This window comes from Anomaloglossus baeobatrachus (genome assembly GCF_048569485.1).
Source record: "Anomaloglossus baeobatrachus isolate aAnoBae1 chromosome 5 unlocalized genomic scaffold, aAnoBae1.hap1 SUPER_5_unloc_20, whole genome shotgun sequence".
NCBI classification, from domain to species: domain Eukaryota; kingdom Metazoa; phylum Chordata; class Amphibia; order Anura; family Aromobatidae; genus Anomaloglossus; species Anomaloglossus baeobatrachus.
The window spans coordinates 17168-29812 of NW_027441796.1; the positions used below are offsets into that span (position 1 = coordinate 17168).

A 12645-nucleotide genomic window follows, 5' to 3' on the forward strand; every position below is an offset into this window, starting at 1 on the left:
TCTGGGCTCAGGGGTCTTTCCCATCCCTCAATCACGGGGCTTCCACCTCACCCCCCGATACATGAGGACATCAATGACCAGAAGATCCTAGAACTCACCTACAAGATGATTGAGCTGCTGACTGGAGAGGTGACACTGCTGGGAATGCTGGGACATTATACAGTAACGCTATGAAGGGATCGGGGGTGACGGTATCATTGTATGTGTCAGGTTTCTATAAGGTGTCAGGACGTCACCGTCTATTTCTCCATGGAGGAGTGGGAGTATTTAGAAGGACACAAAGATCTGTACAAGGACGTCATGATGGTGGTTCCCCAGCCCCTCACATCACCAGGTAATAGACAGGACTAAATACAGACGGCCTATAATTATCTGTATGTAAGGAATAAATTCAGTCCCTGTATGTGTCTCCTCCAGTTCTATCCAGTAAGAGGACAACACCAGAGAGATGTCCCCGTCCTCTTCTCCCACAGGACTGTAAACAAGAAGATCCCGATGTTCCTCAGGATGTGTTTCCTCCAGCTCTACCCAGTAAGAGATTTCTACTCATGTACTTTCTGCACTCATTTTGTGTTTACATTTTTAGACTTTCTGCTCTGGGTTTTTCAGCTGTATTTTCTTTGCTTCTGCTTCTTCTGCTGTTTGTTTCTAGTGTCTTCTCTATGTTGTTATGAAGGCAACTTAAACACCTGCAGAGGGTTCATGAATACCCTGTTTCCCTGAAAATAAGACCTACACCGAAAATAAGCCCTAACATGATTTTATGGGATTTTTCGAGAATGTTTGAAATATAAGCCCTACTCCAAGAATAAGCCCTAGTTACCGTCAGGAGTTGGGAGGAATCAAACTGCTCAAGTTCTGAGGAACCCCACTTTCTTTTTGACTCCATCAGTTGTATTCTAAGGTTGATTGTTTAAGGATCTTTGATGATTTCAAAGTCATGTGACATGATGTTACCAAAGGTCTCTTAATTGCAGGAGTCTAAATGAACTGAACAGGACACAGGCTGGCATGCCGGACTGGTATTAGGGGAAAGGGAGAGCAAACTGAACAATTTCACAGGGCCCCCATAATCCTAGTGGCCCCAGTGTTTATATGCCAATTATAGGACTGCTTAAGGACCTTTTTTACATCACATCATGTGACCAAAGGCTGGTGTGTGTGTGTGTGTGTGTGTGTGTGTGTGTGTGTGTGTGTGTTCACGCCAATTTTAACCAGCTTTGCCAAAATGGGCAGAGCTTGGCCAGAACAAGGGTGTGATGCCACCGCTTCTCTAATTCATAACAAACTGCAATGTTTCCTATGCCAGAAATCTCACTCCAGTCCCTGGCATCATTTTTCAGTGCACATCACCGGTCTTGATGAATTTGAACCCTAATGTTTATCTGTACAGGCTGCAAGACCCTGCTACCTGCTTTGGTTACAAAGCCTAATGCGGGCTTTACACGGGACAATATATCGTGCGATATGTCGTCGGGGTCACGGTTTTCGTGACGCACATCCGGCATAGCACACGACGGCGTCTCGTGTGACACCTCCGAGCGACGCGGTATCGCTCACAAATCGTGAGTCGTGTACTCATCGTTAACTTTCATAATATCGTTTATTTTCATGGGTGCAGGTTGTTCATCGTTTCTGTGGCATCACACGTTGCTCCGTGTGACACCACGGGAATGATGAGCACAGCTTATCTGCGTCCCACAGCACCCGCCGGCTTAATGGAAGGAAGGAGGTGGGCGAGATGTTTACATCCCGCTCATCTCCACCCCTCCGCTTCTATTGGCCGTATGACGTCGCTGTGACGCCGAACGTCCCTCCCACTTCAGGAAGTGGACGTTCGTGGCCCACAGCGAGGTCGTCCAGAAGGTAAGTGCGTGTGACGGGGGTTAAACGAGTTTGTGCGCCACGGGCAGCGATTTGCCCATTACGCAAAAACAACAGGGGCAGGTACGATCGCTCGTGCTATCGCACGATAGATCGACTGGTGTAAAGCAGGCTTTAGGATAGGCTATCAGCATTTCAGTCCCAGACAACCCAGTTGAGTTTTCAGCATCTGTCTTTATTTTATTTTCGTCTTCGAAAAAAAACGCTTTGAAATTGTCTATGTTGTGGCTCAATGTTTCAAGGAGATGTTTGCAGGTTTTGCCAACTGTCATGGCAGCGTCAGGATCTGTTGAAATGATAGACTCTGGTACTTTGCATGTTAATTTCTCTGCTGTCTGTGAGCAGCGCAGGGAGACGCAGGCATCAAACCACAGGCTTGGGCAGGCTAGTAAGAGTTATTCTCTGCTGGGCTGCTTGTTAATGTCTGTGATCACATGCTGTAGAGGAGAAAGTATTGTTTGCTCCTGTTCTGTATATGCTGGCTGGACTATTTCATTAATGCCAGCTATCGTTTACCTATACTGATCTGGTGAGGTGTTGTGATCCAGATTTATGGGTGTTTTTTGTGCATTATTACTGTGAGCTGTTGTGGTGTTAACCCTTGTTGTCATTCTTGTGGCTGCCTTCCTGCTCTTGCTTTTCTCCTTAGCCTCTCACTGTTTATTTTTGTGAGTTTGCAATGATTCCCGTCTGTCTTAATCTGTATTTCCATCATAATCCTGCCCCTTCCTTCCCTTGGGGATTACAGATTAGATCTAGTCAGGAGACTAGTAATGCACGAGACTCCGGCATCTCCATCTTCAGGGCTAATCCAGATGTTAGGAATAGCTTGAGGTCCCCTAGTGTGAGGGACAGTATAGGAGCCCCCTATCCCTCATTATCCTGCAGTCACATTGTGACAATCAATCAGATTATTTACTGTAGCACATTCCAGAGAACTGGTGCTAGGAATGTGAGAGCCGAATTAACAAAGATGTAACGCTTAAGGCCGCTTTACACACAACGATATCGCTAGTGATCTCATTAGCGACGTGACACGCCCAGATCGTTGCTACGATTTGCCGAGATCGCTCATAAGTCATTTTGTAGCTGTCACACGTACCCATCTCACAAACGACATTACATCGTTCAGTGAGATATTGTTTGATCAAGGCGGTCATGTGGATGTTGTTCGTCGTTGGCAGGGTATCAAACGTAACAATATGTCTGCTGCGTTCCAAACAACGGACAATATTTTGAAACTGAACGTCGTGTCAACGATCAACGATTTTCGCTATTTTTAAGATCGTTCAGAGTCGCACGTAGGTGTCACACGCAACGACGTCATTAAAGACGACGGAAGTGCGTCACGAAAACCGTGATCCCGACTACATATTGTCAGATAAATCGTAGCGTGTAAAGGGGCCTTTAGATCTCGATATTGGACAACAGATTCAGAATAAATTTTTCCCTAATTTAATTTCTGATGTTATAGTTTAAAAAAATTAAATGTACTTTCAAGATAATATCATTAAAAATTAATAACTTTGTGTTTATTTTTAGCAGATGACTGTATTGGGATTTCAGATGGATCTCTAATATCTTCAGAATTTATAACAGATGATGAAAGTATCCCACATGATACATATGAAGAGCATGCTGTTGTCCCAGATATACCTTCAGTCCCTCCTAGGAAATCTCTATCATCTGATCTTTTCAAACCAGTCCAAAATTTCGATTTATCACAGAATTGTAAGCAAAATAAAAGTTACAGAAGGGATGTGGAATACGAAACTGCTCATACAAGGGAGAAACCATTTTCATGTTCAAAATGTGGGAAATGTTTTACCAGGAAATCACATCTTAATATCCATGAAAAAACTCACACAGGGGAGAAGCCATTTTCATGTTCAGAGTGTGGGAAATGTTTTATTCGGAAATCAAATCTTGTTGTGCATCAAAGATCTCACACAGGTGAGAAGCCATTTTCATGTCAAGAATGTGGGAAATGTTTTATTCAGAAATCATACCTTGTTATACATCAGAAACTTCACACAGGGGAGAAACCATTTTCATGTTCAGAGTGTGGGAAATGTTTTATTCGGAAATCATATCTTGTTGAGCATCAAAGATCTCACACAGGAGAGAAGCCATTTTCATGTTTAGAATGTGGGAAATGTTTTATTCAGAAATCAAATCTTGTTGTGCATCAAAGATCTCACACAGGTGAGAAGCCATTTTCATGTTCAGAGTGTGGGAAATGTTTTACCAGGAAATCACATGTTGTTGAGCATCAAAATTCTCACACAGGGGAGAAGCCATTTTCATGTCAAGAATGTGGGAAATGTTTTATTCAGAAATCATACCTAGTTATACATCAGAAACTTCACACAGGGGAGAAGCCATTTTCATGTTTAGAATGTGGGAAATGTTTTATTAAGAAATCAGGTCTTGTTGTGCATCAAAGATCTCACGCAGGGGAGAAGCCATTTTCATGTTCAGAATGTGGAAAATGTTTTATTTGGAAATCAGACTTTGTTAGACATCAGAAACTTCACACAGGGGAGAAGCCATTTTTATGTTCAGAATGTGGGAAATGTTTTATTCAGAAATCAGATCTTGTTGTGCATCAAAGATCTCACACAGGGGAGAAGCCATTTTCATGTTCAGAATGTGGGAAATATTTTATTCGGAAAGAACATCTTGTTAGTCATCAAAGATCTCACACAAGAGAGAAGCCATTTTCATGTTCAGAATGTGGGCAATGTTTTACTAGTAAATCAGGTCTTGTTAAACATGTGAAGAAGCCGCACAGGGAAGGGAACCTTTTTCATGTTGTGAATAATTGAAATGTTTAACTGGTAAATCAAGTTTTGCCGACCATCAGAAAACCAACAGAGCGGACCAGCCATTCTTGCTTTTAGAATTTGCCAAATGGTTTTAAGACTAATCAGATCCTGTTGTCTGATGAGTCACACAGGAGAAGCCATCATGATGTACTATAATTCAAAGGTTTTTATAAAATAAAATTGGCTACAATTGCTCAAGTAAGGATTTGTGAGGAAAAGAACCATTTTATTTATTTTTAAACTTATTGTATTTTTTGGACCATAAGACACATCTAGGTTTTGAAGGAGGAATATAGGGAAAAAGATTGACACAAAAAATGTGGTCATCACGCACTGTTATGGGGGGGGGGGGGGGATCTGCTGCTGACACTGTTACTGGGATAAAATCCCCTAATTCTGTACAGATGTCACCCATCCTGGGCCCCATGCCCCTTACACCTTACAGGTACTGTTGATGTGTCTCTCATCCTTGTGTATACTGTATATTCATCCTGGTATATACAGTGCTGGCCAAAAGTATTGGCACCCCTGCAATTCTGTCAGATAATACTCAATTTCTTCTTTAAAATGATTGCAATCACAAATTCTTTGGTATTATCTTGTGTTTTTTCATTGCAAGCAAAATAAATGAAAAGAGAATGAAACAAAAATCAAATCATTGATCATTTCACACAAAACTCCCAAAATGGGCCAGACAAAAGTATTGGCACCCTTAGCCTAATACTTGGTTGCACAACCTTTAGCCAAAATAACTGCGAACAACCGCTTCCGGTAACCATCAGTGAGTTTCTTACAATGCTCTGCTGGAATTTTAGACCATTCTTCTTTGGCAAACTGCTCCAGGTCCCTGAGATTTGAAGGGTGTCTTCTCCAAACTGCCATTTTGAGATCTCTCCACAGGTGTTCTATGGGATTCAGGTCTGGACTCATTGCTGGCCACTTTAGTAGTCTCCAGTGCTTTCTATCAAACCATTTTCTAGTGCTTTTTGAAGTGTGTTTTGGGTCATTGTCCTGCTGGAAGACCCATGACCTCTGAGGAAGACCCAGCTTTCCCACACTGGGCCCTACATTATGCTGCAAAATTTGTTGGTAGTCTTCAGACTTCATAATGCCATGCACACGGTCAAGCAGTCCAGTGCCAGAGGCAGCAAAGCAACCCCAAAACTCCAGCCTGGCTTTTTTATGTCTCTGGGTAAGAAGTGGGGTCTTCCTGGGTATCCTACCATACAGTCCCTTTTCATTCAGACGCCGACGGATAGTACAGGTTGACGCTGTTGTACCCTCGGACTGCAGGGCAGCTTGAACTTGTTTGGATGTTAGTCGAGGTTCTTTATCCAACATCCGCACAATCTTGCGTTGAAGTCTCTCGTCAATTTTTCTTTTCCTTCCACATCTACGGAGGTTAGCCACAGTGCCATGGGCTTTAAACTTCTTGATGACACTGCGCACCGTAGACACAGGAACTTTCAGGTCTTTGGAGATGGACTTGTAGCCTTGAGATTGCTCATGCTTCCTCACAATTTGGATTCTCAGGTCTTCAGACAGTTCTTTGGTCTTCTTTCTTTTCGCCATGCTCAATGTGGTACACACAAGGAAACAGGACAGAGGTTGAGTCAACTTTAATCCATGTCAACTGGCTGCAAGTGTGATTTAGTTATTGCCAAAACCTGTTAGGTGCCACAGGTAAGTTACAGGTGCTGTTAATTACACAAATTAGAGAAGCATCACATGATTTTTCAAACAGTGCCAATACTTTTGTCCACCCCCTTTTTTATGTTTAGTGTGGAGTTATATCCAATTTGGCTTTATGACAATTTTTTTTTTGTTTTTCATTGAAGACAAATTAAATGAAGATAATAATACCAAAGAATTTGTGATTGCAATCATTTTCAAGAAGAAACTGAGTATTATCTGACAGAAGTGCAGGGGTGCCAATACTTTTGGCCAGCACTGTATGTTGCCCATATTTATCCCATCCTGGTATATATGATTCTTGTCCTAGTATATATGTTCCCATTCTTGTATATATAGCCCTCATCATGGGTCCATGCTGGTATATATTTCCCCATCACGCTGCACACATAAGAAAAGATTATACAATACTCCCCATCCCTCCGCTCTCATGGTGCACAGTGTTCTCATCTGATGCTGGCAAGTGACTTCAGCATGTAAGCGGAGAAGCACATGACATTACTGCCATGTGCCCGCAGTTACACGCAGACGTACGTGTTAGAGAATAGTCAGCCATAATATGCTGAGCAGCCATGTTGTATCTAACAGCCATCTTGGGAAGACTTCAGCAAACTAATTTTGCAGCTAATGAGATTCATTGGCTAGAGTTCTCCCCCCAGAGAGAACATCCGTGTAATTAGCAAGTATAAGATAAGGTCCACAAAAGGTTAAATCGAATAGAAGAATACAGTCATATGAAAAAGTTTGGGCACCTCTATTAATGTTAACCTTTTTTCTTTATAACAATTTGGGTTTTTGCAACAGCTATTTCTGTTTCATATATCTAATAACTGATGGCCTGAGTAATATTTCTGGATTGAAATGAAGTTTATTGTACTAACAGAAAATGTGCAATCCGCATTTAAACAAAATTTGACCGGTGCAAAAGTATGGGCACCCTTATCAATTTCTTGATTTGAACACTCCTAACTACTTTTTACTGACTTACTAAAGCACTAAATTGGTTTTATAACCTCATTGAGCTTTGAACTTCATAGGCAGGTGTATCCAATCATGAGAAAAGGTATTTAAGGTGGCCACTTGCAAGTTGTTCTCCTATTTGAATTTCCTATGAAGAGTAGCATCATGGGCTCCTCAAAAGAACTCTCAAATGATCTGAAAACAAAGATTATTCAACATAGTTGTTCAGGGGAAGGATACAACTGTCAGTTTCCACTGTGAGGAACATAGTAAAGAAATGGAAGAACACAGGTACAGTTCTTGTTAAGCCCAGAAGTGGCAGGCCAAGAAAAATATCAGAAAGGCAGAGAAGAAGAATGGTGAGAACAGTCAAGGACAATCCACAGACCACCTCCAAAGACCTGCAGCTTCATCTTGCTGCAGATAGTGTCAATGTGCATCGGTCAACAATACAGCGCACGTTGCACAAGGAGAAGCTGTATGGGAGAGTGATGCGAAAGAAGCTGTTTCTGCAAGCACGCCACAAACAGTCGCCTGAGGCATGCAAAAGCACATTTGGACAAGCCAGTTACATTTTGAACGAAGGTCCTGTGGACTGATGAAACAAAGATTGAGTTGTTTGGTCATACAAAAAGGCGTTTTGCATGGAGGCAAAAAAACACGGCATTCCAAGAAAAGCACTTGCTACCCACAGTAAAATTTGGTGGAGGTTCCATCATGCTTTGGGGCTGTGTGGCCAATGCAGGCACCGGGAATCTTGTTAAAGTTGAGGGTCGCATGGATTCAACTCAGTATCAGCAGATTCTTGACAATAATGTGCAAGAATCAGTGACGAAGTTGAAGTTACGCAGGGGATGGATATTTCAGCAAGACAATGATCCAAAACACCGCTCCAAATCTACTCAGGTATTCATGCAGAGGAACAATTACAATGTTCTGGAATGGCCATCCCAGTCCCCAGACTTGAAAATCTGTGGGATGATTTGAAGCGTGCTGTCCATGCTCGGCGACCATCAAACTTAACTGAACTGCAATTGTTTTGTAAACAGGAATGGTCAAATATACCAGGATCCAGGAACTCATTAAAAGCTACAGGAAGCGACTAGAGGCTGTTATTTTTGCAAAAGGAGGATCTACAAAATATTAATGTCACTTTTATGTCGAGGTGCCCATTCTTTTGCACCGGTCAAATTTTGTTCAAATAAATGCGGATTGCACATTTTCTGTTAGTACAATAAACCTCATTTCAATTCAGAAATATTACTCAGTCCATCAGTTATTAGATATATGAAACTGAAATAGCTGTTGCAAAAACCCAAATTGTTATAAAAAAAAAGGTTAACATTAATAGGTGTGCCCAAACTTTTTCATATGACTGTACAATTGCGTCAGTTGATAGATGGTGATGTGTAGTCATTAATAGCAGGTGTATTGAATCGATAAAGAAATTAAGTTGTCAATAGAGTTGTGAGTGTGAAGAGTTATGTGAAGTAGAGGCGCCTTCAGGAATCAGAAATGTCAGCAATGACGACATGGCTGAACTAGTGAAAAGTATCATCGAGGCCCATAGGAATACAATAAGTTTTTACCGCAATGCTCGTAAATAATGTCATGATGTATCATTACAGTATATTCTTTGTTCTCCAACGTATACGCCTTTCTCTGCAGTATGAGCCTTCCTTTGTCTAAGGGCTCCAACACACATCCGTTAAAACCACGCACGTGTGATACGGGCCGTTTTTCGGGTCCGTTTTCTGTTTTTTAGGTCCGTTTTTATGGTATGTGTGGCCAGCGTGTGTATCCCGTATGCTAACCGTATGTGCGTGTGGAAGGTCCGTGTGTGCGTGAGTGAAATAACTGACGTGTGTGTGTTGTCCGTGTAAAATGTTCCGTGTGTGTGATGCACAATGTCGTTGATACATGTCGGCAGACAGCAGACAGAGTTGTGCGATGAGAATGAACTCAGGTGAACTTCACCCGACTTCATTGTCATGCTGCGGCTCTGTCTGTGTGCCGTGTACTGATTAGCGGTCACCCGTGAAGGACTCACCGGTGACCGCTAATCCCCTGACTGAATTGAGCAGCCCTCTCTCATACTCACCGTTCCCCGATCTCCGGCGCGGCGCTGCACGGCTGTTATAAAAACTTCGGCGGCTTTTACTATTTTGAAAAAGCCGGCCGCCCATTAATCAATCTCGTATTCCCTGCTTTACTCGCCCACCGGCGCCTGTGATTGGTTGCAGTCACACACGCCCACGACGCTGAGTGACAGCTGTCTCACTGCACCCAATCACAGCAGCCGGTGGGCGTGTCTATACTGTGCAGTACAATAAATAAATAATTAAAAAAAACCGGCGTGCGGTCCCCCCCCATTTTAATACCAGCCAGATAAATCCATACGGATGAAGGCTGGTATTCTCAGGATGGGCAGCCCCATGTTATGGGGAGCCCCCCAGCCTAACAATATCAGTCAGCAGCCGCCCAGAATTGCCGCATACATTATATGCGACAGTTCTGGGACTGTACCCGGCTCTTCCCGATTTGCCCTGGTGCGTTGGCAAATCGGGGTAATAAGGAGTTATTGGCAGCCCATAGCTGCCAATAAGTCCTAGATTAATCATGTCAGGTGTCTCCCCGAGATACCTTCCATGATTAATCTGTAAGTGACATTTAAAAAATACACACACACCCGAAAAAATAATTTATTAGAAATAAAAAACACTAACAAAGTCCCTCATCACCAATTTATTAACCCCGACAAAGCCCTCCATGTCCGGCGTAATCCACGGACCTCCAGCGTCGCTTCCAGCTCTGCTACATGCAGGTGACAGGAGCTGCAGAATACACTGCCGCTCCTGTCAGCTCCACGCATCAAAGGAGGTGAGTAGCGCGATCAGCTGCTGTCAGTCAGGTAACTCGCGGCCACCGCTGGATCCAGCGGTGGCCGCGGGTAACCTCAGTGTCAGCTCAGCTGATCGCGCTACTCACCTTATTTGTTGCGTGGAGCTGACAGGAGCGGCGGTGTATTCTGCAGCTCCTGTCACCTGCATGTAGCAGAGCTGGAAGCGACGCTGGAGGTCCGTGGATTACGCCGGACATGGAGGGCTTTGTCGGGGTTAATAAATTGGTGATGAGGGACTTTGTTAGTGTTTTTTATTTCAATGTCTAATAGTAGACACACGTGATCGCCCAGTCATAGGAGTAAGCGGGCGGCTTAGTAATCATGTGTACCCGCTATTAAAGAGAATGAATATTCGCTGCTCCCCATGCTAATAATACCACCTACTTCTTGGTTTGGGCTGGCTTCATTGCCTAGAGGTGGGCGGGATTATGGCGTGGTGAGCAGTGAATATTTTTAGCTGGCACACTGTTAGCCTTTTTGAGAGCCTTTAGGAACATTTGTGAAAGGTTTTGATACTGAATTATGTTTAGATAATTCACTAATCTCAGGTTGCCCACTGCTTTATATACTAAAAAGTGCAGCCCCAGATTGGAGATAGGAACTCTGAAGTATATCACATTGTATATAATTGCATTTCAAATCTTGTTGTTTTGTTAATAAATGCTTGTAAAATATATTTTCTTCATGCCTATCTTTCTTTATTGTCTATATGTGATGATTTTGCCTCAGAACCTCTGGAGTTGGCACAGAGCTGTAGACATTTTGCAAAAAAATAGTGAGGGGAGAATTGAATCACACTGGATCCTAGATATGTGGAAGTTGTTAAGACGTTCTGGTCCCAAATCATCAAAGCTTTTATGCCAAAAAAAACTGTCACAAAAATTTGGAAAGTTGTGAAAAGATTTGGCATTTTCACTCTAAAATTGGCAGAGCTTGGGTGGGACGGGGGCGTGACAGCACAGCTCCTTTAATTCATGACGAGCTGTGGTGTTCCCTATGCCAGAAATCTCACTCCAGTGTCTGATGGGAGTAATATTTCTAGCATGGCACAAGGAGGCACATGCCACTCGTCAAACGCTCCAGATTCATGAGGAGGCATTTACCTCTTCATGAATCAGGAGTGGACCCCGCAGAAATGGGGCTTTTTATGTTAAAAAACTGATTCCTTTGCAATGGATAATTGTAATAAGAAAAACTAAAGGATTTTTTCTGTCTGATATCCAAGAGATTATTTTTCCTTTCTCGCCTTTCCATTGGGGGACACAGACAGTGGGTAGTATGGTGTCTCCAGGGGAGGCGTGACACTAGTTTGCCAAAGTGTTAGCTTCTCCCCCCACAGCATATACCCTAGCTAGGCAGGAAACTAGCTCAGTTTTTTCTAGTGTCAGCAGGGAGGCTGACATGTCTGGACTGAGCTCCACCAGAAGTGCCTCAGGCCAGCTTATTTTGTTTTTATTTTTACTTTTTATTTTGATTTCTTTTTCTTATTCATTCTATTTTTGATAGGGGCAATACCAGGGTGCCTTGCCACCCCCGTTCCCCCCGTGTACGGGCAGAGGAAACTTGGCGTGCACAAGCCGTCAGTCTTCCCTCGCGCCCAAGTGGTCGGGTCTGCGTACCTCTCCAGGCTGCTCCCTGGAAGCACCTCACACCAAGGTAGCTCCAGATTGCTAAGCAGAGCCGAGGACTTGCTTCAGCCTTGAGCCGAAGATGCGTCCCTGAAATCCCCGCATCCATTACCGGTGCGTCTTCAGACGGAGTCAGGAGCAGGTAGAGAGACGACGAGTCATCTGTCCCCTGCATCCAAACCGCCGCCTGGAAAGGCGCCGGTGATGCGATGCAGGCCGTGATTCCAGGGAGCATTATTAATTTAGCCCCCGGCTTCGGCCTGCATTCTAGCAACGCCCCCTCTCACTGCTCTGGAAGCCGCTCCCTCACTCAGGAGCAGCTCCTTTCCGATTGGCCGTCACGCTTAGTCCCAGCCCTGAGACCAATCAGCCTCCGGGGGCCGTCTCTCTCCTCCATGCTGCCAGGAACGCTGGACGCCATTTTCCACATGGGGAGCAGACTCCGGTGAGATCACCTCCTTGGCTCTGCACTTCTGCAGCACTATATACCGCTCTGCTCAGCGGTATATCGCTGTCTCTCTAGCGGTGTGCGCCTGCTGGCTAGCGGTGTATATCAGCTGCTAGCGGTATATACTGGCTCTGCCTGCAGGTATATGCCGACTGTTTGACAGTATATGCCATTTTGCTATCGGTATATACCGGCTGTGCATAGCAGTCACTTTATAAAACTGCTAGTGGCTCCTCACTCATATAACAACGGCATATCCCTATATTAGGCTGTAGGACTCTGTTGCTGACATGCGTAACCGCA

General features: G+C 43.8%; 1 protein-coding gene across 1 annotated transcript in view; it reads left to right on the plus strand.

Annotated features, from left to right (window-relative positions):
• Window positions 1-215: 215 nt before the first annotated feature.
• LOC142258986 (uncharacterized) overlaps window positions 216-12645 on the plus strand; it is an 88381-nt gene continuing 75951 nt past the window's right edge. The window contains exons 1-3 of the mRNA XM_075331527.1: window positions 216-334; window positions 418-531; window positions 3427-4647. Coding sequence (XP_075187642.1) covers window positions 250-334; window positions 418-531; window positions 3427-4647 — 1420 coding nt within the window. The 5' untranslated portion in view covers window positions 216-249. The remainder of the gene's footprint in view (window positions 335-417; window positions 532-3426; window positions 4648-12645) is intronic.